We start from the raw sequence: 25,399 nt of genomic DNA, 5'->3' as shown, positions 1-25,399 counted from the left end.
TAGTGGAAAAGAGATCCAGTTGAACTAAAAGACATTCATTTTATGTTTGGTTGCGCTCGGGTGTTGCACTCTGCAAGCTCACAAGCTTGTAGATCGGCTATTTTAAGCATGCAACCAAATGTAAAATCAGCCATTACGACGCCGTCAAGGCACCGCCAAAATACATTTTAGTCGACTACATCAACTGTAGATTTAGTCGACTAAAATCTTATGATATTTAGTCGACTAAAACTAGACACAAACTAGAACATTTCAGATGACTAAAATATGAATAAAACAAAATGGAATTTTATTCAAAAGACTATGAGTAAAACTAAATCAAAATGTGCTGTCAAATCAACACTGGCCTGGTCAAGAAAGGCCCAGCAGTACCCTCATCTTTTTTATTCTGAGGACCATGAGGCGTAACAGACCACCCGAAAAAAAAACTGCAGATCAACTTCCACCTTGTTGTGTCAGGAATTAAAGTATTACCTTTTTTCGGTATGACTTTAAAAATATATATCCCCACAAGGGTAGAGTTATTTCACCATGTCACTTTTTGCACTTTTCGAAATCTAAAGAGCCTCAGTTTTCATCTTTCAGTGTGCAAGGCTTTTTTTTTGTTTTGTTTATGGACTTTCAAGGCAGGCCTCTTGCACCTGTTTTCAGCCCTATAGTAAACCTTGAGTTTAGAGCGCAAACCTCTTTCACAAGGGTAGAGAGTGGAATGAATCTATGGATTTATTTAACAAAAGTCCAGAGATCTCTTAGACTTAGACTGCCAGATGCAACTGCAGCCTCCTGGATATCAGACACTTGTTCCCTTTAATACACAACAAGAGAACACAAATACTCGGAGGCTCAGTTGGTGGACAGATCCATACATGGCTCTTTCTGACCATGCTACATTTACGTAACTAAGTACATTTACTCAAGTAGGCTACTGTACTGTAAAATACCTCAGAGTACAATGTTGAGGTTTTTTTTTTTTAAATACCTCAACATTGATCTACAAGCGTGAGCTTATATATCTGCTATTTTTGGCTAAAGTTCTCCTCAGAAAAGGGATGCTAGGGTTCAAGTGGTTAATGTAAAAAAAACTATATCATATCACACAAAGATTTGGCGGACCCCCTATAGTAGCTCTGAGGACCCCCTAGGGGTCCCGGACCCCCTGTTGAAGACCCCTGCCCTATGCAAATATAAATTACAATTGACCAGATCTGTAGAGGCTGCAGTAGAGTAAATAGAATAATTTCCGAAGCCCGATGCACACCTCACAGGTTGGTGACAGGTGCGTATAGGACAGCAGGGGATCTCTGATAATGACATCAAAGAAAAGGACCCAGCACACTGTCTGGAAATGTATTGGACGTTTCAGTCGATAGACCTTCATCAGGACAGACAATGTCCCCATGAAGTTCTAACGACCCCAACGTTGAATAAAGGGCGACATTTTTTGCAAGTTTCAGACAGTGTGCATGGGGGACCTTTTCTCTGATGTCATTATCAGAGATTCCTCTTCAATTACATTTGTTTTCAAAAGGGCTTTTAGTCACTCATGCCAATAACTGAAGGCCTAAACATTCACTCTACGGACGTTACAAAGACATAAACCAAACATGATGCCATTTAAGTGAGTGTTCATGCTGCCAATTTTATCAATAGGACTTTAGAAACCTCTTATCTCCATATTTTAACTATTTAGTGTTTTTCCTGTATATATTTTTGTCCGTACGTCCGTCCGTCCGTCCGTCCGAGCACGGCCTCAACAGCTGCAGCTGATTGCAACACAAGGATGCAACCAGTTACATTAATTCAAAGACACCACTCTCTTCACACTGGGTGTGATTTTTTTTCTTTCTTTTAAAATTTAGAGTAGCCAATTTTTTTATAACCCTTTTTCTCCCCAATTTAGCCGTTATATGCCGATTGATTCCTCCCCACACACATTTCTGTGTTGTCACTGCTGTTATATCCTACTGAGCCCCCACCAGGAGGTCCTACTCCTCCCGACCAACACTCCCCACTGACAGGTGTCGCCCCAGCCCGTAGGAGTACGTGCAATGACTAATATCACCCTCCTCCCCGTTCGGCTACCGCCCCACGAACACGGGCCAATCGGATGCACCGCGGTGGATTCGAACCCACAACCTTCCGTGGTGGTGGGCTGTGACTTTACCACTGCGCCACCCGAGTGCCCGTAAATTAACGCCCTACCGGATCATACTACAGCGTCACACAAAAGCATCAAAAGTAGCAGATCCACAAGCTTAGAGCTTGTAGATCTACTTGTAGATTGCCTTTTTTGAATTTGAATCCTGAAAAGTAACAGTTTTGGACATAATGAGGTTTTTCCACCTGACTGAGACGAAGTGCAAAACAGGAAGTGGAAGCTAAAAAGAAAATCTCCCTTTGAGATGCAGGGTGTGTTAGCATGGTGTTGGTGTTCTGTATATTATCCTGTTGCAGTTGAAAACAGTTATTGTGGTGTTGATTGCTAGTCAATGTTTACCTGCCAGGGGGGTTGGGGGGTGTGTGTCTGTGCCCAGGGGCCCATTGTCTCATAATCATGGAGTTAAAAATAATAGAGAGGGTACCGGAAAACAAGACTGATATCGCCGATGATGGTGTGTGTGTGTGTGTGTGTGTGTGTGTGTGTGTGTGTGTGTGTGTGTGTGTGTGTGTGTGTGTGTGTGTGTGTGTGTGTGTGTGTGTGTGTGTGTGTGTGTGTGTGTGTGTGTGTGTGTGTGTGTGTGTTAAATGTTAAAAGTTAAATCTGACACCGCTGTGCTCTGCCGCCTGTCCAGATCCTATAGTCTGAGCTAGAGGATGGTGAGCCCTCATTGGCCAGCCCTCATAGGCCAGCCAATGAAGAAAAAGTGTCAGAGAAGTGACGACTAATAGGTACAGGTCTGTTTGTAGACAGGCTGGCTTAAGACCTGGAACTGTGTCATTTTTAGATTTGAGCTAAAAAGCATCATTTTACACTTTGGGCGAAAATATGTGCAAATCAAATATATATATATATATATGTTTTGCGTCACTCTGCGTGTCGTCTCGCAGTAGTGTCACCACGTGCGCAACTAAGCTCCCGAGTCGAGCCCATTGGTCGACACCGTTTTCACTCGTTCATGTGTCTGGCGCCGGCTGTAATAAGCTGCAGTACCTATGAACGGCCACCGTGTCCAATGTGCTTCACTGCAGAACTACAAGCTCAAAACGCTTGCGGATCTGCTACTTTCTTTTAGGGTTTTTGTGTTACGCTATAGTATAATAAAGTAGGGGCTTTAATTTACGAAAAAACACAAAAAAGTTAAAATATGGAGATGAGATACTTCTGCCCGACAGCAACGATATTATGTTCTTGCAGTTGATAGGGAGAAACGCGTGTGTGTGTGAGGTGGGGGGGGTTGGGGCTTTTACAAATCTATGCCGAGGGGTCCATTGTCTCATAATCCGCCCATGTACAGTATACACACACACACTCACACACACACACACACACACACACACACACACACACACACACACACACACACACACACACACACACACACACACACACACACACAGAGAACAACAGGATCAGGAACATACAAACACAGGGCCAACAGATGCTGCTGCTCCTGTAAACCTAATTCATGCTCCATCGCACAACGGTATTGGCTCTCGCTAGCATACCTGTACTCAAAAACACGAGCCCCCCCTCTTCACTTTTATTATTATTCAGGGTCTGTATATTGTTTTGTGTCTTGCGGGGGTGTAGCCTACTTCACAGCCCTGCAGTGCCCTAGTAGTCCGCATTTGACTTAATCCATTAAGACAGGGAACGCATCTGTGTCATTTTAAGATTTGTTTGGCTATTCAAAAATAGCAGATCTTCAAGCTCATAGCGCGGCACTTGTAGATCTGCTATTTTTTTTAAAATCTTGAACATTTGTGAAAATCTTTTTGGAAACAACATTTTTAACTCAAATCTTTGCTTCTGGGGGGTCCCTGGAACAACATAATTTGATGGTAAAACATAATTTTGGGGTGGTCCTTGACAAGAAAAAGTTTGAGCACCACTGATATAGCAATGGTTTTTCAGAAAAATGTTCACGAGTTTTCAAAAATAGCAGATCTACAAGCTCATAGCGCGGCACTCGGTGCCGCGCTATGAGCTTGTATATCTGTTATTTTTTAATAAATAAATACATCTTAAAATGACACAGATGTGTTCCCGGTCTAAATGGGTTAATATGATATAATAAGAACAAAAAGGTGCATTACTGAATCTATGAACTTATGTATCACCATATTTCATCTCCTCGTGTTTTTCCATGAATACTTGAACATCTATCGGTGGGTTTTTATAAATGTCTAATCAATGAAAAGTATCAACAAGACCTCGAGACTAATTAAAAACTACATTGTATCCATTTGGAACACAAGGTTATTTTTTCCTCCATTTCCTGAAAAGTAACAGTTTTCACACAGCGGTAGAACATGATTGTCGCCCATCATCGTCTGCCTCTGGCTCCTTTATGATTACAAAATGAATATTAAAGTCATGCTTGTACAACAACACTGAATCCTCAGAGCTAATTAAGTGTAAAACTAATAATCTGTTTTAATGCTCTTCTTACCCACAGCTAGATATTTGATAACAGGGATCAAAAAATAAATAAAGAAGTAAAAAAAAAAAACACAACGCCAATTAATTGGATCTAATCAAGTCCCAGACAGTGGCGCAAAACTACATTTAGTATTCAAGTGTTGTGCTTAAAGGAGCACATCACCCATTTTCAACATATCTCCATAAGTGGTCCTCAGTAGGGCTGGATACCGAAATTCGGTTCCAAGTAGGAACCGATATAAGAAATGGCGGGTACCAGGGACCCATCGAAAATATTTAATTTTGGTTCTGCATATGGGTTCCTAGACGCGCGCAGAGCCGTTCAAACAAAGGGGTTTAGAAGTCATACACAAACAGCACAATTCATCAAAAATCACAAATCCGGTAAAACACCGTTGTAGGGAGAAGTATACATCAGTTGCGTTTCTCTCGGTAACACACCGTCGTATGGAGGAGTATAGAGCGTGCCAACGCGGCGTCACCACGGGGGGCGTTGGCATTGGGCAATGTTAAGTCAACCTGGTTTTTACCCCTCAAAGATGTCCGCCGCTACCAAAAGACACTTGTTGACGCCCCTTTCAGGAATTTTGGCACGCTCTATAGAACTGCTGCTCTCTCTGAGCCCGGGCGCAAAAAATTATCATTTGCAGCCATTCGGTTTTCGGCGAAGTGTTTCCTATATTCAGTATTCGGTTTCGGCCAAGAATTTTCCATTCGGTGCATCCCTATTAAATAAACATTTGAACTCTTATTTTTTTACCATTTTGGAACTGAAATAGGAAACCGTTAGGAACCCGGAACCGATAAGCAGAACCGGAACCGGACTCGTAAAAATCCTAACGATACCCAGCCCTAGTCCTCAGTAATGTTCATAATAATATGGTACATTTTTTGTCTACTTGGTCTGTTTCTCAGTGGAGGACTGTGTACAGAAACCTATAGAAACAAGAAAAAAAAAATTATAGCAGCTTGCAAGCTAAACTAATCACAATAATCTCATTTTGGGGGATTTAGGGCAAAAAAAAGTACTGTTTAATGTGCATTCTATTATGAATTAGTTTTATCTGGCTTGACTGACTGTTGCTGCTGCAGACAGTAGGCTCAGACAGTAGACTAATCTATCCCGGTGCGGTGTGCGTATCCGAATGCACCCTTACAGCTATTTCCATTATCAAAGGAGCAAATAAAACTTTGGGGGAATAAAAATCACCAAAACCTATCAAATACAAAATCCAGTTTTTATCTAACCCTAAGCAGACAAAAAATGAAAATTGTAAGTTTGTTTGGGTGCACTCTAAAATTTATTACGGTTTTAAGTATTCTCCTACTCTGTGTCCTCTGCCTGAGAGCTGAGAGGGGGCGGCACCCTGCAAAATAGAGGCTGTCAATCAAACGCCCACAGTGAGAGCAACGGTTAGATCCTTCTTTTTACATGCACGCCCCCTTTCCACAGCCACGCCCCCTTTCCTGGGTAGGGGTGTAAACATGAGTGGAAGTGCACGCCCATTTCTCCACCCCGTTTATAGAGCAGCTTTGCTAAAGCAAGCTGCTAAAAAATGACTTCTTCCAACACTGGTAAAAAAAAAAAAAACATTTATCCAAGTCTGAGGTTTTCTAATAATGCAGCCATGTTGGCCAATCGTGAGGATACAGGATTAATGGCTGTTCCATCAATACCAGCCCAGAGGGCACGGTGCTTAGGGTTGTGCAAGGAGTTTGACAGATGGAGGTGACTCCACTGTCACTTTAAGAATATTTCACGCTGTGACAATTACTGTGGACAACCTCGGAGCAGGATAAAATCACCAATCAGAGCACATTATCGGCCCCGACGCTGACCAATGGCGTCTCGGCGTAATTGAATCTGGGTGACATCCTCTGGCGTGCCAGCACTTACTCACCGCGGGGAGCGAGTGGGCAATCGAGTGGTTGGATTATTAAAGTCACGTTCAAACAGCGGGCGTGGGTGTGTGTGTGTGTGTGTGTGTGTGTGTGTGTGTGTGTGTGTGTGTGTGTGTGTGTGTGTGTGTGTGTGTGTGTGTGTGTGTGTGTGTGTGTGTGTGTGTGTCTGCGTGTGTTTGTGTGCACACGCGTGTGGGTGTGTGTGTGTGTGTGTGTGTGTGTGTATGGCATGCACGTGCATGTGTTTTTGTGCACATACAGTATGTGGTGGCACGCATGAATAATGTCAGCGTGTACAATTACAGTCCACAGTCATACTCACAGCGGTGTGTGTGTGTGTGTGTGTGTGTGTGTGTGTGTGTGTGTGTGTGTGTGTGTGTGTGTGTGTGTGTGTGTGTGTGTGTGTGTGTGTGTGTGTGTGTGCGTGCGTGCGTGCGTGCGTGCGTGCGTGCGTGCGTGCGTGCGTGCGTGCGTGCGTGCGTGCGTGCGTGCGTGCGTGCGTGCGTGCGTGCGTGCGTGTGTGCGTGCGCATGGGCCTGGGCATGTGTGTATGTCTGTTTTCAAGTGGAGACCATATCCTGTTGTCGGGCAGAAATCTCCTTATTTACACTTTTTACATTTCCGTTAATTAATGCCCTACTTCATCATACAAGAGTGTCACACAAAATATTTTAAAATAGCCGATGTACAAGCTCACAACCGTCGCAAAGCGATGCGTTGTGAGCTTGTACATTGGCTATTTTCGCTTTATATAATGTTTTTTTTTTAATATCATTAAAAAAAGGAACAGGTTTGAACATACAAGGTTCCAACCCAACAGCGATGACGGTACGCCTAAACGACAACATGTCAGCATGTATGAAACCCCTCCGTGTGTGCGCTCAATCTGTGTGTGTATGTGCGTGCGGTGCATGTCTGTGCACTGTTGGAAGTGAGTGTGTGTGTGTGTGTGTGTGTGTGTGTGTGTGTGTGTGTGTGTGTGTGTGTGTGTGTGTGTGTGTGTGTGTGTGTGTGTGTGTGTGTGTGTGTGTGTGTGTGTGTGTGTGTGTGTGTGTGTGTGTGTGTGCGTGCGTGCGTGCGTGCGTGCGTGCGCGCGCGCGTGTGTGTGTTCACACAGAGAGGGAGGCTGACCTCCACGGTCAGAGGAACAGAGCAGAAGATAATGAGGTTTAACGTTCCGTTTCATACGTCTCAATAAGGCGCAGCGCGGCCGACACTCGGGGTTCGAGAGGTCGGAACCAAAAGCAACGCAGGGGCGTTGAAAAGTGATTGCCCCGAACGCAGGTACAGCAGGTCATTATCGGGACATTCAAAAATCGTGATGATTTTTTTTTCCTAATTTAGCAACAACAAAAAAACGTCTACTGATGTACTGTGGTATCCTATTAGTTTAAATGTGCAGATGATTATTTTGATTGTATGTTTTTTTCTTTAGACTGATGCTAGGTTCTTGGTTTACCTGTGATCCTAGTTTACTGAGGCATTATACACTGCCTCTCTGCATTCTATGAGATTAGAGAACCACTGGTCTAGACTCAAACTTTTTCGCATCAAGGACCCCTAAATTGGCAAATATTAGCCCAGGGACCCCCATTTGAAAAGATATGCCAGGGACTCAACCATTTAGATTTCTTGGGGGTCCCAATCTACACTGTATCACCATCATCAGTGTTCATTTAACTCTGAGAGTGTACAATTGGAACCAAATGGACCCGTTAGGGTCCATTTGGTTCCATTTGTACACTCTCAGAGTTACAGACACATAAGGGTCAATTTGGTTGCTAACTATTAATTTGGCTGGGGACCCCCTGGAACCCCCTCAAGGACCACTGGTTGAAAACCCCTGCTCTAGACAGTTGAAGAAAAAGTTCAGTATCTACTAAATGGAATAATGTAACAACAGAAATATTCTCTTATGGGGGTCCCTGACACAACATATTTTCACAGTGGCTCAGGGGTAGAGTGGCCGGATGGGAACTGTGAGATTTCCAGTTCGATTCCCGGGCTCCCCCAGAGTGAGTGTTGAAGTGTCCTTGAGCAAGACACTGAACCCCTAATTGCTCCAGATGAGCAGGTTGGTGCCTTGCATGGTTTCCTCCGCCATCGGTGTATGAATGTGTGTGTGAATGGGTGAATGTAATGCACAATCTATGTAAAGAGCTTTGGATAAAAGCGCTATATAAATGCACCATTTACTATGTACCATTTACTACAGTCTAATACTACGTACGTCAGTAGACGAAGTTTGAGAACCGCTGATATAGCAACATCAGCTATAGTTTTTCAGAAAACTAATAATAAAAAAAGAAACTGTTTTGGACATAACCAACCTGGCACCTCGCAGTTTGTGTAGTTTGTGTAAACTCATCCGCGGGCCCGTGACCAAAGTCGTGATAAAGTGGGAGAGTGCCTCTTGGGATTACTTTGAATGCGACTAAGTCACAGATAAGAGCAAAGTGCTTTGTAGTAGAAGGTGATAAAATATGATGCTGAACTTTTTCTCAAAAGGAAAAAAGTCTCTTTGAAAAGCTCCCAACGAGACGATGCACCTTGTGTGCTTTAGTTTTTGACCCATATTCATATAATTGGTCCTCACTAATGTTCAGATGGCACCGTTTCTGTCTCAGAGGAAGGCTGTGGAAAGTTTTTTAATTAATGCAAGAATGCTCTACCGTAAATAAAAAGTACCTCAGAATTGTACTTGACTCTTTGACTGCCAGGAATTAATTCATTAATTCATCTCTCGCGTCTTCGGTCCCCTTGCCAGCCAAAACTGCGATTTCACTGTACCTTTGAAAAATCATGGGATATTCTCCGTGACCGCCGTACTCATGGAGATCGGCTCATTACACGCACGGGGGTCTGGTAGAATTGAAAAAAAATATATATATTTGGCCGGCCGCGATCCTCCATTCCAGAGCTATGGCCGTTTGAATGTGGCTTGTTTTTGGGCGGTGCAACCGCCCCTATATGTGAGGTTTGGACATCGACATTCGCTGCACTGTGATTGGCCACCATTGTACCCCCTCCACCCATTGCACCCCCCCCCCCCAACCTTGCGCTGTGATTGGCCACCATTGTACCCCCCTAACCCTGCACCGTGATTGGCCACCATTGTACACCGGTTGACTCTATTCAGGACTGTGATTGGCTAGTGAAACACATGACACATGTGCATAGCCCTATAAATAGGACTATGCACTTAAAAAAAAAACATTTATTGTGTTTTTTTGTGAAGTGAATCACACATTGTGGGTGGAAAGGGTATTAAAGTACTTACTTCAGAAATATTACTTTTCTTTAAGTCAACTTCCATCACTGTGATGACCACTGTGACCACACCGCCCACTTCACACTGGGTGTGATTTTTTTTGAAAAACAAGCAGAAAACAGAAATCCGAGAAAAAATTACTTTTGTGAATCCTTTAACTCATTCACTTCCAATGACGTCTTTTGACGTCATTTATTTTTTTTCCTTTGCACACAGAACCAGGAGATAACGTGATCTTAAGACTTACTGCTCTATTCACTTCCTGGTTAAAGTATTTGGGAACATATTCTGTATCTCGGCTCCTGTGCTTTACAATGTATTTTTGGCCAGACATGCTATTTTCAACGGTGTATGACAAGCAGAAGCACAGTGAAACCCTCCGTGATTAGCAACAATCAGGGGATCGATCATACTGGAGATAGATAATATCTATCTCCAGTATGATCGATCCCCTGATTGTTGCTATTGTTGTGACTTCTACTAAAAATCGCTGGCAGTCTGGGATGTATTTATTTATCTACTCTGGCAGTGGATGAGTTGTTAAGTGTTTTGTTGACTTTCTGACTTTTTAAAATCTCGCCTCTTAGAAATAAATACCCCATATTAAAAGTGGTAAAACTAACACAAACAAAAGAAAAGAAAATCAAACGGAAAGTCAAAACGAAGAGAAAAAAAAGGAAAGCAGAAACCCTAATAACCTTGGCCTCCATTGAAGCAGGATAAAGTGTAGGGAAACAGGAGCGTTTGGGGAATTGTCATGCATGCATGGCCGGGCTGGAGGTAATCCCACCTGCTGAGCACTGGAAACATGCAGGCTAGCACATGGAGAGAAGCCATGCGTGTCTCTCCACAAACCCGCGGATAATAACCCATTAAGACCGGGAACGCATCTGTCTGTGTTATGTAAAGATTTATTTGGCTATTCAAAAATAGCAGATGTACAAGCTCATAGAGCGGCACCGAGTGCCGCTCTATGAGCTTGTATATCTGCTATTTTTGAAAAATCATGAAAAGTTGTGCAAATATTCAAATGTTTTCCTTTTTTTTTGGCGGACATTTGTAACTCAAATCTTTGCTTCTGGGGGTTCCTGGAACGAAATGTTTTACAAATGTTCGCATTAAAAAATATTGAATCCAAGATTTTGTCACAAATTTTCAAAAATAGCAGATCTACAAGCTCATAGCGCGGCACTCGGTGCCGCGCTATGAGCTTGTATGTCTGCTATTTTTGAATAGCCAAAGAAATAAAAAAATGACACACAGATGCGTTGCCCGGTCTTACTGGGATAAACGGCTAATCCTGCAAAGAGCTAGCCTGAGTCTTTTTCTGAACGCTAAATGGGTTTCCTGCTGTTTGGATGGATAGAGTTGGACAGATAGGCTATACACTAAACACGGCTTCGCTGCTGTGTCTGGCAAAAAGAAAACTCACCAAAGGTTGGAGGATTGAGGATTGACTGCTGTATACTGTATATATCGTTGCACAATCGTTGTCATGTGACAGTGACACACAAAAGCAGCACGGATGGCTGATCTGCAAGCTCTTGTATAGCTTGGTAGAGCCACCTTTACTAGTAACTAAGTAAGTACATTTTATTTGTATAGCACTTTTCACAGAGATAACTCACAAAGTGCTTTACATACAACAGTAATAAAAACAGCAAGACACCCTCGCTGCCAGAACGAGAAATCCTGAGTTTTTACTTTTTACTGTGGTCGCGCTATTCTGTTTATTTTTCATGATCACTTTCACTTCCTGACTCCTTCAGAGTCACTGGGTTCCGATTTCATGACGCAGATTCCGTTTCCGGTTCTCATTTTTTTCCCGCGGTCATTTTCGGCCAGAATAGGGAAAGTCACGTTTTTTCACACGGTACAAAACGAACGGAGAGGTCTACTGCTACTCTCTTTGGTTTGGGTGACGATCAGTCATCGTAGTCGTGTATAACATCGTATTTTAACCCGATCAGAAATTGTCGAAAACGTCACATCCGTTTATGACCGGATGTGACGTCGGCCTGTTTGGGAGGGGGTGAGTGAGTCAACGAGGTCATCAATGTCTCGATTTGTCGCTCTCTACTGGTAGAACTGTCGTATGAGTTTAAGACTGCATATACTGTAGACAAGCTATTTGAAAATTAAATGACAAAATAAAAACAACAAAAAAAACGAAAATTGCTGGCACTGGGGGAGTACTTTATGAAAATACTCTGGCACTGAAAGAGTTAAAAAAAACATCCACAGACGGCGCAGCTCTCAGGTCACGAGGAAGGGCATTCCAGAGTCTAGGCGCTATACAGACTGAAAGGCTCTGTCACCTTTGATGATTAACCTGGTATGAGGAATGACCAATAGACCCTGGTCCGCTGACCTCAGGGTCCTGCTGGGTACATGGTTCATGCAGGTCAGGTAGATATCCAGGTGCCTGGCCGTGCAGAGCTCTAAAAGTGAGCACAAGCCACCAGGACCTTGAACTGAACCCTAAAAAGTACAGGAAGCCAGTGCAAAGAGGCCAGAAAGGTTTACTTTATTTGTTCTGTTCTGTAAAGCGAGTTTGAGTACCAAGAAAAGCACTGTATGAATGGGATGTACCGGGGTAGAAGTATAGGCCTAAATGATTGAAGAATGGAAATCGTCTCTGTGGGGTGAAAAACCTCATGTGTCCAAAACTGTTAATTACTTTTCAGGATTCAAATTTAAATAATAGCAAAAGTAGCTGATCTACAAGTACTGTACTCCATTATTAATTCAAAATGTACTTTTCTTTTCCTTCCTAGAAATGTAGTCGAGTCAAAAGTACAGTATTTGTATTAAATGCATCCAAAAAATACAAATACTGAAGTAAAGTACAGATGCTCAAAAAAATCTATACTTAAAGTAGGCCTACAGTACTCAAGTAAATATACTTTGTTACCGTCCGCCACCAAACAATGCCTTGCATTGTGTTTCCTCCGTTGTTGGCGTATATACAATACATGTTATAATGCAGAACGGGGTGAATGTAAAATGCACATTGTAAAGAGCTTCGGAGAAAACCCGCCATATAAATATACATCCGCCATATAAATATACATACACCATTTATCATGTGTCAGTCTCACTGTGTGTACGAGACTCCTCTATATTGATATACAGTTATTTATTTCCATGAGTTTTTCTGCTATTTATTGATCATGTCCAGCACAATAAACCCACTGATATACATCCCAAAAGGATGCCGCTTGTCAGGCCTAAGGTAAAGGATTCTTATTGAATAAATGCTTGATTTATTCCACTGACAGGCAGTGCCAGTAATCATGAGCCAGAGGGCTGCTGGGAGCTGCCATGTCTGTGGATGTCACCACGCACTGAGCAATACACAGAGAGAGAGAGAGACTATCACCACGCTATGAGGAATACACAGAGAGAGAGAGAGAGAGAGAGACTATCACCACGCTGTGAGGAATACACAGAGAGAGAGAGAGAGAGAGACTATCACCACGCTATGAGGAATACACAGAGAGAGAGAGAGAGAGAGACTATCACCACGCACTGAGCAATACACAGAGAGAGAGAGAGAGAGAGACTATCACCACGCTGTGAGGAATACACAGAGAGAGAGAGAGAGAGAGAGAGAGAGAGAGAGAGAGAGACTACCACCACACAGTGAGGAATACACAGAGAGAGAGAGAGAGAGGCTACCACCACGCACTGAGCAATACACAGAGAGAGAGAGAGAGAGACTACCACCACGCACTGAGCAATACACAGAGAGAGAGAGAGAGAGACTATCACCACGCTATGAGGAATACACAGAGAGAGAGAGAGACTACCACCACGCACTGAGCAATACACAGAGAGAGAGAGAGAGAGAGACTATCACCACGCTATGAGAAATACACAGAGAGAGAGAGAGAGAGAGAGAGACTACCACCACGCTATGAGGAATACACAGAGAGAGAGAGAGAGACAGACTATCACCACGCAGTGAGCAATACACAGAGAGAGAGAGAGACTACCACCACGCAGTGAGGAATACACAGAGAGAGAGAGAGAGAGAGAGAGAGAGAGAGACACTATCACCACGCTATGAGGAATACACAGAGAGAGAGAGAGAGAGAGAGAGAGAGAGAGACTACCACCACACAATGAGGAATACAAAGAGAGAGTGTGAGAGAGAGAGATAAACAGAGCTGTGTTGGAGAGTAAGTACAGTACATGTACTCAAGTACTGTACTTAAAGCGGCACTATAACTTTTTTTAAATTGATAAGATGTACTGTAGGCTACATTTCGAGTCGTGATTTGACGCAGCGCAAACTTGTAGATCAGCTATTTAAAAACATTTGGACAAACTTTGACTTTGGTACTTTAAGTATGTTTTAATGCAAATACTTTTGTACTTTTACTCACGTAATCTTTTGAACACAGGACTTTTACTTCTAGTATCTAGTATCTAATATTTCTAGATTGTGTATTGCTACTTTTACTGGTAGAAAAACAACAACAAAAGCGACGTGTTTCGAGCTTGTAGATCTGCTACTTTTGATATTTTTGAAAAGTAACAGTTTTGGACACCCAATTTCCACCCAATAGAGACTATTTCCATTTTTCAATCATTCATACTTCTACTGAATGAACTACATCTCAGAGGCAAATACTGACCTTTTTAATTAGTTGCTTTGCAGATTTAGATTAACATTAACCCATTTAAGCCCTACTTTATTGAATTTAATTTAATCATTTTGTTGGCATCATCTAAAAGTACACAATATCCATTAGCTATGTGCACCAAAATATGTAACACAATACTTCACCCATTCAAAAATAGCTGATCTACATGCTCCCAACGAGTCACGATTTGACGCGCTGGGAGCTCGTAGATCAGCTATTTTCAAAAATGTTGACCAACTTTGGTACTGTAAGTATGTTTGTTGTTGTTTAACTCACATAATCTTTTGAATAAAGGACTTTTACTTGCAACAGAGTATTTCTAGATTGTGGTGTTGCTAAAATAACCAAACAGATTACTTCTTCCTCCACTGATAAACAGAGTAAGAGAGATGGTGTGTGAGAGATAAAGCCAAAGATAAAGGCAGAATACAAGTGAGAGAGAGACAAAGGGAAAGTGTGAGAGAGAGAGAGAGAGAGAGAGAGAGAGAGAGAGAGAGAGAGAGAGAGAGAGAGAGAGAGAGAGAGAGAGAGAGAGAGAGAGAGAGAGAGAGAGAGAGAGAGAGAGAGAGAGAGAATTAGGAAGCGAGTGAGAGGAAAGAAGTGCGAGAGTGCTCGAGATACAGAGAGAGATATGAGAGAGAGAGAGAGAGAGAGAGAGAGAGAGAGAGAGAGAGAGAGAGAGAGAGAGAGAGAGAGAGAGAGAGAGAGAGAGAGAGAGAGAGAGAGAGAGAGAGAGAGAGAGAGAGAGAGAGAATTAGGAAGCGAGTGAGAGGAAAGAAGTGCGAGAGTGCTCGAGATACAGAGAGAGATATGAGAGAGAGAGAGAGAGAGAGAGAGAGAGAGAGAGAGAGGGAGAGAGAGAGAGAGAGAGGGACATAAGTGTGAGAGTGTTTGTACGCTGTTGTCTGACAGGCAGAGCGAGCGCCGGTAGATCTGTGGTCAGACAGCCACTCTGGGACCCTACAAACAAAACACCGGCCTCTCTCTACTGTCACCCGATTGCATCAAGCGCTTAATCATCTGTGACGCCTGCAAATGGGAAAGCAGTCAAAAGTTTTACTTCCCCCATAAGTTCTCTCTCTCTCTCTCTCTCTCTCGCCCACGCCGCATGGGGGGGCGTTATTTTTAGGGAGGTGCCCCCCCCTCCTCCTCTACTCCTTGGTCGAACACCATTAGGCTCTCAAATGGCTTTTTAAATGCCTGGAATTATACAAATGTCTCCACATTTTCTGTGCTATTAGGCTAATGAACACTAAAGTCATGTCTTATTTAAGGCATGTTGATGGCCGGCCCTTTTGACAGCCTATGCCACACTACTCAGAAGGCTTTAGAGAAGGGGACGTTTTTTCAGGCCAAAGGACCCCTTAATTAGCTCAGAGAGAGAGGAATTACAGTACCCCTATACCCCCCATTACAGTATTAGCTCTCAAAGTGGGGTCCGGGGACCCCCAGGGGTCCTTGGGGGGGGGGTCCCAGGGGGTCCCCAGCAAAATGTGTGAATATAGCATCACAATAATTTTATACTTTGGCTATTCAAAAATAGCAGATCTACAAGCTCATAGCGCGGCACCGAGTGCCGCGCTATGAGCTTGTAGATCTGCTATTTTTGAAAAATCTTGAAGATGCGTGCCAATCTTTGAATATATTTTTCTTTTCAAGCGAACATTTTATCGCAAATCTTTGCTTCTGGGGGTCCCTGGCACAACATATTTTCAGATGGGGGTCCGCGGCCAAATATGTATCGATTTGGGGGTCCCTGGCATGAAAAAGTTTGAGACGCACTGCATTACAGTACTTAAGTATACATAATAAGATGCTTTTAATGCCAAAGCATGCATTACAAAGTACATTTTCTTTTTGATATCAATACGAGTTGATGTTAATTTAATCAAATTTAGACTTTCCATAAAGTTTAAAGAAAATATATCAATAATAGTCAAAATAGCAGATCTACAAGCTCACAGGCTTGTGAGAGATTGTAGACCTATAGTGCTATTTTCCACTCTATTCAGAATAGGGCTTGAGTGGTCAATTCATAATGTACTGTTTAACTTCCTAGAAATGTAGTAGAGTCAAAAGTACAATTGTGGAGTGAAAAAATACAAATACTCAAGCAAAGTACATACGGTATTATCTCTGCCGGGGGGAAACCTCATATGTCCAAATTCGAATTCAAAAACCGCAAAACTAGCAGATCTACAAGCTGAAACGCGTCGCTTCACACCATGTTTCGAGCTTGTAGATCTGCTACTTTTGTTGCTTTTGTGTGACGCAGTTATTAATATACGCAAAAAACACAAAAAGTTAAAGGGACATTTCGCCGATTTTGCATCAAACACCTATTTTTATCTAGGTCTAGGACCCATAAACATGATCCTGGTGTGTTGTTTGTGTTTTATCTGTATTTTTAGATTTGTATCCATATCCTCAGAGACTATGAGTCATTTGACTCATAGTCTCTTTATCTCACCTTATTTCCTGACTACAATGTAGACCACACCCCCACGCAGCCTCCCGTCCTCCCCACAAGGAAGGGCAGTGCCCCAAAGCATTATGGTCATTGTAGTAATGCAGCAGTCCAGTCAAACCCCAGTCAAACACACAGACTTCTATATTTTTCTGTCCATAGGGTGCAAATTTGTGGGGGGTTGCTACTGTTATCTACTACAAATAGTATTAACATTGAGTGACTGTAAGTTCTTCCAGGGGTGAAATGCTCCTTTAAAATATGGAGATAAGAGGTTTCTGCCCGACAACAACGAGACACTCAAACATGTTTACTGCAAGTACAGTACTCAAGTAAATAGCAGTTCATTACTGTCCAGCAGCACCAGGCAACCGGTAATACCAATTGTAGTACCTGCCATGTTTCCTGTGTTCGCTGACACAAGGAAAGCTGGCTTTACGGCTGGCTGGGCGTTGCATTGAGTCAGTCCGGGGCCTCGTGGAAGCCGATAGAAGCCCAAAGTGATCCACTAATGTTTTTGTTCAGCTTAATTGAGCATTGTCCCTTCAACTTAGCCTTGCGTCTTCATTCCACCATTCTAACCCGTTCGATCCGGGAACGGAATCTTTTTTTTAGATTTCTTTGGGGCTATTCAAAAATAGCAGATCTACAAGCTCGTAGCGCGGCACCGAGTGCCGCGCTACGAGCTTGTAGATCTGCTATTTTTAAAAAAATACATTTGTGCATTTTTTTAAAGCGAATATTTGTAACTCAAATCTTTGCTTCTGGGGGGGTCACTGGAACAAAATATTTTGAGAACTTTTTCTTTTTAAAACGTTTGTTGCTATATCAGTGGTTCTCAAACTTTTTCATGTTAAGGATCACCCAAAATTATGTATTTGGCCGTGGACCACCATCTCCAGGGACCTCCCAGAAGCAAAGATTTGAGTTAAAAATGTTTGCTTAAAAAAAATGATTTAAAAAAATATATATTTCAAGTTTTTTTTTCTCAAAAATAGCAGAGATCTACAAACTCATAGCGTGGCACTCTGTGCCGCGCTATGAGCTTGTATATCTGCTATTCTTGAAAAGCACAAATAAATCTAAAGAACAACACAGATGCGTTCCAGGTCTTAATGGGCTAATAGCACGCCTGCTCTCCCTGAGAGCCTAATTACTTTGTCTGGCAAAGTTACAACGTTGAAATGTAAAAAAAAAAAAGAAAGAAAGAAAAACTTTGAGCATGGGAGAGAGAGAGAGAGAGGAGATGGTAGTCAAATGGGAATAAGTGCCGGCTTGCGTTTGCGGATTTTGAATTTTCTCCGTTCCTCATCTTGCATGAATATAAGGAGATGATAATGAATGTTCAGAAGATGTGTGTTTGGCTAGAGCTGGTGTCTCCTGTGCACCGCCCTCCTAAAATCCCCTCCACCTGCCCCAAAAGCACGCTTCACTCCTCCTCCGCATGCATGCACGCGCAAGGCCACGCACTAATCTGTCTCGCACAGATGCCCACATGCACGCACACACGCAAGCACGCAGGCGCACACACACACGCGCGCGCGCGCGAACGAACACATACACACACACCTTTGTAAGCACACAAATGGATGTCTGCACACTCCTCTGCCCTCGTTCACTTTCTCATTTCCGTGATCGCATGCACACGCACACACACACGCACACACACACGCACACGGATACACACACACCTTTGTAAGCACACAAATGGATGTCTGCACACTCCTCTGCCCTCGTTCACAACTCATTTTCGTGATCACACGTACACACAAACGCACGCACGCACACACACAGACACCTATAAGCACACAAATGAATGTCTGCACACTTCCCTGCTTCTTCTCTTCTCACACGTTCACTTATATTCGCCTGCACATAGATAAAGTGATCGCACACACACACACACACACACACACACACACACACACACACACACACACACACACACACACACACACACACACACACACACACACACACACCTTTTGTAAGCTCACTCCACTGCCCTCGTTCACTTCCTTATTTTCTCGCTTCCACATACTGTAGACAAACTGATCATACGCACGCACACACACGCACACACACGCACGCGCGCGCACGCACGCACGCACGCACGCACGCACGCACGCACGCACGCACGCACGCACGCACGCACGCACGCACACACACACACACACACACACACACACACACACACTCTCACTCACTCACTCCCCCAAATCCCCCTCCTCTCACCTGCACAGTGGGTCCTGGCGGCAGACCCTCCTGAGCTCCAGACAGTTGGGTTTAACCTTGTCTTGGAAGGAGCAGTCTGGTACGATGGTCTGGCGGCGGCGCTCAGAGCAGCCCTCTGACTGGCAGGGGCAGAACAGCAGGCGGTGGGTGAACTCTGCGGGCACGCGGTCCAGGAACTGCCGCAGCGCCTTGTGGCAGCGCTTGCGGTTGCAGGTCTCGACGCCGCTGGCTCCGGCGCCGCCCTTGTTGTGGCCTCCACCACCACCACCGCCTCCTCCGCCGGCGGCGGGGGCGTCGCCCTTGTGGCAGGTGGTGATGTAGGCGGTGCGCTGCTTCTTGCAGGTGGCGTTCAGGTTGCAGGCCTTGGTGGCGTCCAGGCAGGGGTTGCAGGTGGGGTCCGTGTCCGGGCACTGGAAGCCCTTGGGGGCCACCGCGTGCATCCCTGTGTGGAGGGAAGAGAGAGAGAGAGAGAGTCTGGGTTAATTTCGTCAACTTAAACTAGGGATGATATTGACGTTTTTACCGATATCGGATATTCCAATATTATCCAACTCCTAATTTCCGATTCCGATATGATATCAACCGATGTCATGGACCTGGTGGGACGAAGGAGGAGCCCGGCCAGGAGGCCACCCACAGAGCCTAGTCCCTCCACGTGCCAGAGCCTCCCCCGAGTTCCGGCAGAGTAGTTCCGGAGCAGCGGACTGAGTGGCCCTGTCTTTCCCTATAGGACTGACCGTGGGTAGCTACCTGGGACGTAAGTTGGGGCTTTATCAACCCTGGCTGGGTCACCTGGGCGAGGGTATATGTTGCAAGACCCGAAACACCCTATGACCCCAGGCTACAACACTGATGATACGTCCCGGGTGCATCCATGTGATGTATTCTTTATGGCAAAGGTCCACTAGTTGTTAGGTTTTCAATGAAGTGAGTCCCGGGACTCACTGCAGTCAGTGCAGGTTTAACGGAAGGGCTTTAGGTGCTGCAGCACAGGGCACCAACCTTGGCGGGGGGGGGGGGGCACCAAACGGTGCTCATGAGCTCTTGCTCATTTGATTTTCCTATTTGTCTCATCTGTTTATGAAAGTAGATAGCTGATATATTGCACTTTTACCTTAGCGCTAGGTATACTCTTAGTTGCTTGTTTTATGAGAGAATTCACTTAGGACTTCTGGTGATTAGTAGTTTCGTTCCCTACCTATGTTGAATGCACTTATTGTAAGTCGCTTTGGATAAAAGCGTCTGCTAAATGACTGTAATGTAATGTAACATTAACGAGCATCAACGAGCGTCAGCTGGACACAGACACACACACACACACACACCTGCTCTCTGCAGCGCTCTAATTTGAGAGTGACTGGAGTCTGTCTCATTTCTCTCGATAATATCGGACATCCCTACTCTTCACAGTCAAACGTCTCTTCACTTCAAAAGCAGCAAAAATAGCAGATCTACAAGCTCAACACGTGTCGCTTCGGGCCACGTTTCAAACTTGTGGATCTTCGAACCTTTTATACTTTTGTGTGACGCTGTAGTATGATCAAGTAAGGGCGTTTATTTACGAAAACAACACAAAAGGTTTTAAAAAATGGAGATAAGAGGTTTTTTGCCCCGACAGCAACAATATACTTAGTTGACTGGAGTCCCCCAGGGGTTGATACAAGTAGACCCCCTTCCTTTTCCCCCTCGACACTAAATATCGCTCTCAAAAATAGCCGATCTACAAGCTTAAAGCACGTCACAACGCAATGCCTTGTAAGCTTGTAGATTGGCTATAGCCCATTTCCCCCGAATGTTACAGTACACACAAAAAAATAAAGGTCCCAACTGGAACCAAAACTGGTTCTTCAGAGTGATGCCATAGAAGAACCATTCTTGGTTCCAGAAAGAACCTTTCAGACTATTCATTTGAATGGTTCTATAAAGAACCCAAACCCCTTAAACCGCATAAACTTCATCAACCGGCTGAAATGTGTCAGTCGAAAATAGCAGATCTACAAGCTCACAACGCGACGCGCTGTGAGCTTGTAGATCTGCTATTTTCGATGAATGACATGGTTGAAGAGTTCAAAGGTTCCTCAAAAGAACTTTGACAAAAACAAAAGGTTCTCTAGAACCAGATGAGGAATATGAATAACCATTCACTAGATCAAAATGGTTCTTCAAGTAGTCGATGGTTCTTTGTGGAACCATATAGCCTTTTAAAGAACCGTTATTTTTCTGTGTGTGTAGCCCAAGAATAGGAGCAAACTATGTAGGGTTTAAGTGGTCGAGAAACATGCTGATTTATGTTCCGAATCATCAAACAGTGACATGTCATTTCTATAATACAGTAGCACAGTAAACATATACAGCATATATATAGCTCATGGCACAAACGTTGGGCTCGCTCACACACACACACACACACACACACACTGACGGAGGTTATTCAATATCATCTTTCCTTCTCCGTTTCTCTCCAAACCAACTGCATGCGGGGGCCACGGGAGACGTTCCTGGAGCTAGTCCATATCCATGCTTACTGAATTATTGATTCACTCTGTCTCAGACCTTGAGTGAAATATGAATGGAATAAAGCTACATATTATGAGCCCAAAATTGTATGTTTTTCTCTCCGCATCGTCTGTTTGGATGTTTTTGCGTTTATTGTGTTGTCATTAACCCTTTAAGATCGGGAACGCATCTGTGTCATTTTATAGATTTGAGCTATAAGCATTGTTTTATACTTTTGGCTATTCAAAAATAGCAGATCTACAAGCTCGTAGCGCGGCACCGAGTGCCGCGCTACGAGCTTGCAGATCTGCTATTTTTGAAAAAGCTTTGGAATACATATATTTTTTCAAGTGAACGTCTTTAACTCTAATCTATGCTTCTGTGGGGCTCCCTGGAACTACTGTAAATATTTTTAGATGGGGGTCGGTGGCCAAATACATATAATGTTTGGCGTCCAGGGACCCCCAGAAGCAAACATTTTAGTAAGAAATGTTTAAAAATATATATGTATATTCATTTGCACACATTTTCAAAATTGTTCCATTTTTTACTTCAAATCTTTGGCCGCCAACCCCCATCTGAAAATATGACATGAAAAAGTTTGAGCACCACTGATATAGAGACAGTTTTTCAGAAAACTGTTAGGTTTTAGAAGACATTCATAGAATCAGAATCGGAACCTCAGGTCTTAATGAGTTAAGATGCGACTCGAGGGCCAAGGGCATTATATTAGTACATCAGTCAGGTTGTGTTGTCCCATCGGGTTCAGCGGGGGACACGTAACTGTACTTAAGGTCATTGTGTTGTTGTTGTACTGTATATGTACTTTACTTGAGTGTTTGTGTGTTTTCTGGATGACCTTCTTCACTCCACTGCATTTGAAACAAACAAGTGTTGTACTTTCGACTCCACTGCGTTTCTAGGAAGGTGAAAAGTACATTATGAATTAACCACTGAAGCCCTATAGATTTCCAACCCTACCTTGCGCCGATCAGAAAAAAAACGGTCAACGAGTCATGGCCATTGAGGTGTTGAACACTGCTGTAGCGCCCCCTATGTGTGCAATTAAAAAAATAATTGGTGGGACTATTGTCATGGCAGGCCCCTGAACAGTGTTTGCGGATTGGAGCAACAGTGTGAAAACATATAGATACAAGTAAAAAAGAAAAAATCACACCCAGTGTGAAGTGAGCGGTGCTATTTAGGAGTTATTAATTTCATCATGCGTCTCGCTAGCCAATCACAGAACGTCCTGCGGGTGTGATTTTTTTTTAGCCTATGGGCGTGTTTTCCACAGCATGGCGTCACAGCGAAAGACAAATTTTCACGATGGAAAGAAAAACTTTCACCAAGGATGGGTCCTGAACCCTCTTATAAGAGCGCTCACTTCACACTGGGTGAAGTGAGCGGTGCTATTTATGAGTTATTAATTTCATCATGCGCCTCGCTAGCCAATCACAGTACGTCCTGCGAAGCTTAGCCAATGGCCGTGTTTTCCACAGCATGGCGTGGAAAACAGCGAAAGACACATTTTCACCACGGATGGGTCCTAAACCCACTTATAGGAGCGGTTGCACCGCTCAAAAACCCTGAATTTTAGGCTTAAAGGGATAGTTCACACCCAAAATGACTTATTTTCTATTGATTAGTCACTCCATGATGGAGACTTGAATTCATGGATATTTTTTGAGTTTTTGTTGCATTCCTAAGCCAATAATTTGATGACCGGCAGCAGTTCCGCTAGGAGACACAAAGAGTCTCCTACCGGAACCGCTGCCAACCACTGCCTACCTATTCTGTGGATTTTACTTCCTAGACATAATGGAGTAAATACATACATTTTAATTCAACATACAACAACCATAAACATGAAAACATGTAGAAAGAAGAAACCCTTTAAAAAGGGTGAACACTGCTGGTCATCAAATGATTGGCTTAGGAATGCAACCAAGATATCCATGAATTCAAGTGTCCATGGGGTGACTAATCGATAGATAAAAAGTACTTATTTGGGTGAACTATCCCTTTAAATATGAAAGCTAGAGGTGCATGGCAATATTGCCATCAGCTGGAACCCAAAATGGATGACCCCTGATGACACGATGGAATATTTGGAGAGAAAAATAGATTTCTTCTTTTAATTAACGTTTATAATTAAGGTGAATGTGATTACGCTGTAATTAACTAAGAGGGGAGTAATCAGCTAAAAGGAAGGGATCAGTTGAGCAGGCAGGATTGGGTGGTTGCACATTGACCCATCAGGGTGAATGGCACGTCTTTAAGGCTTATTGACTGGACCATCGGTCAGTAGCGCATTGTTGGTTCTCAAAGTGGGGTCCGGGGACCCCCAGGGGTCCTTGGAGGGGTTGCAAGGGGGTCCCCAGCAAAATGTGTTAATATAGCGTCACAATCATTCTTACCTTTTATACTTTGGCTATTCAAAAATACTAGATCTACAAGCTCATAGCGCGGCACTCGGTGCCGCGCTATGAGCTTGTAGATCTGCTATTTTTGAAAAATCGTGAACATGTGTGCAAACCTTTGAATATATATATATATTTTAAAGCAAAGATTTGTAACTCAAATCTTTGCTTCTGGGGGTCCCTGGAACAACATATTTTTAGATGGAGGTCCGCGGCCAAACACCTATCATGTTGGGGGTCCTTAACATGAAAACGTTTGAGAACCACTGCAGTAGAAAACACTGTTACTGTAGCATCCATCTGAAATGGAGACGGCTTCGTAAACCAAGTACATACATTTACTCGAATACTGTACTGAAACATTATTTTGAGGTACTTTATTGACTACGTAGAGGTACCACTTGGACTGACAGCCTGACTGACGTTTATTAATCCTTCCTTCATGTTCTATTCACAAGCACAACCTTTAGTCTGCCATACATTATTTGGTTGTAATGTTATGGCAAAACTAGGTTATAGTTATCATATATTATGCAGCATTGACATTCATTTATAACTTAGAGAGATGTTATGAAAAATGATATTAAACATTTAGAGGCCTAATAAGGCATACTTTGTCTAGAGGTGTGTGAGGTAAAGTGTTTGTTTATTTGTTATTTTTTTATTTCTTCTTTCTTTCGTTCTTTTGGGGTTAGTTTTTTTTGGAGGGGGGCGGTGGGGTGTTCAGGGGTGTGGCATATTAACGAGGGTTTGATTCTACAGGCATGGCATATTGACTTAAATAATAGATCCTGGCATTCTAAATGAGGGCAAAAACAGAGCCAAGTTTGAGGCGCTATAAATCTCCTTTATGGATTTTTTCTTTTGGGGTGAGAAAAAATACTAAAGAATTAAGGAGTATATCCGCACACTTGTAACCGCCGATTGCAAATAGTTTATTATGGACACAGAGACTGGAAACACACCCACGCTTGCTGTCCGAAACGTTGGTGTTGGTGCGTTTCCAGTCACAATAAACTATTGGCATGGGCTATTGGCTACTCCTTTATTCTTTAAGTGTTTAATGCGTTGGCTGGCACCTCACACATCACCACAGGTGTGCTGTGCACCTAACCGTGAGAAAAGAATACTTGATATGAATATTTTAGTGATCAAAAATGAACCTTTCTGAAGATGTACCACATTTTGGACGTGTGAACTGGGACATTAACCCATTCAATCCGGGAACGCATCCAAGTCATTTTAGATTTCTTTGGCTATTCAAAAATAGCAGATCTACAAGCTCATAGTGTGGCACCGAGTGCCGCACTATGAGCTTGTAGATCTGCAATCTTTTTTTTTATCGTGGAA

General features: G+C 43.3%; 1 protein-coding gene across 1 annotated transcript in view; it reads right to left on the bottom strand.

Moving 5' to 3' along the window:
* The window catches only part of LOC311044275 (GDNF family receptor alpha-2-like), a 284,954-nt gene that overhangs the window by 115,469 nt on the left and 144,086 nt on the right, over positions 1-25,399 (bottom strand). Inside the window, exon 4 of the mRNA XM_084055730.1 lies at positions 19,131-19,572. Within this exon, the coding sequence (XP_083911856.1) occupies positions 19,131-19,572 (442 nt within the window). The remainder of the gene's footprint in view (positions 1-19,130; positions 19,573-25,399) is intronic.

Source organism: Gymnoscopelus microlampas (genome assembly GCF_963454915.1).
Source record: "Gymnoscopelus microlampas genome assembly, chromosome: 4".
Classification (NCBI taxonomy): Eukaryota; Metazoa; Chordata; class Actinopteri; order Myctophiformes; family Myctophidae; genus Gymnoscopelus; species Gymnoscopelus microlampas.
This window is presented reverse-complemented; position numbering and strand designations above follow the sequence as displayed.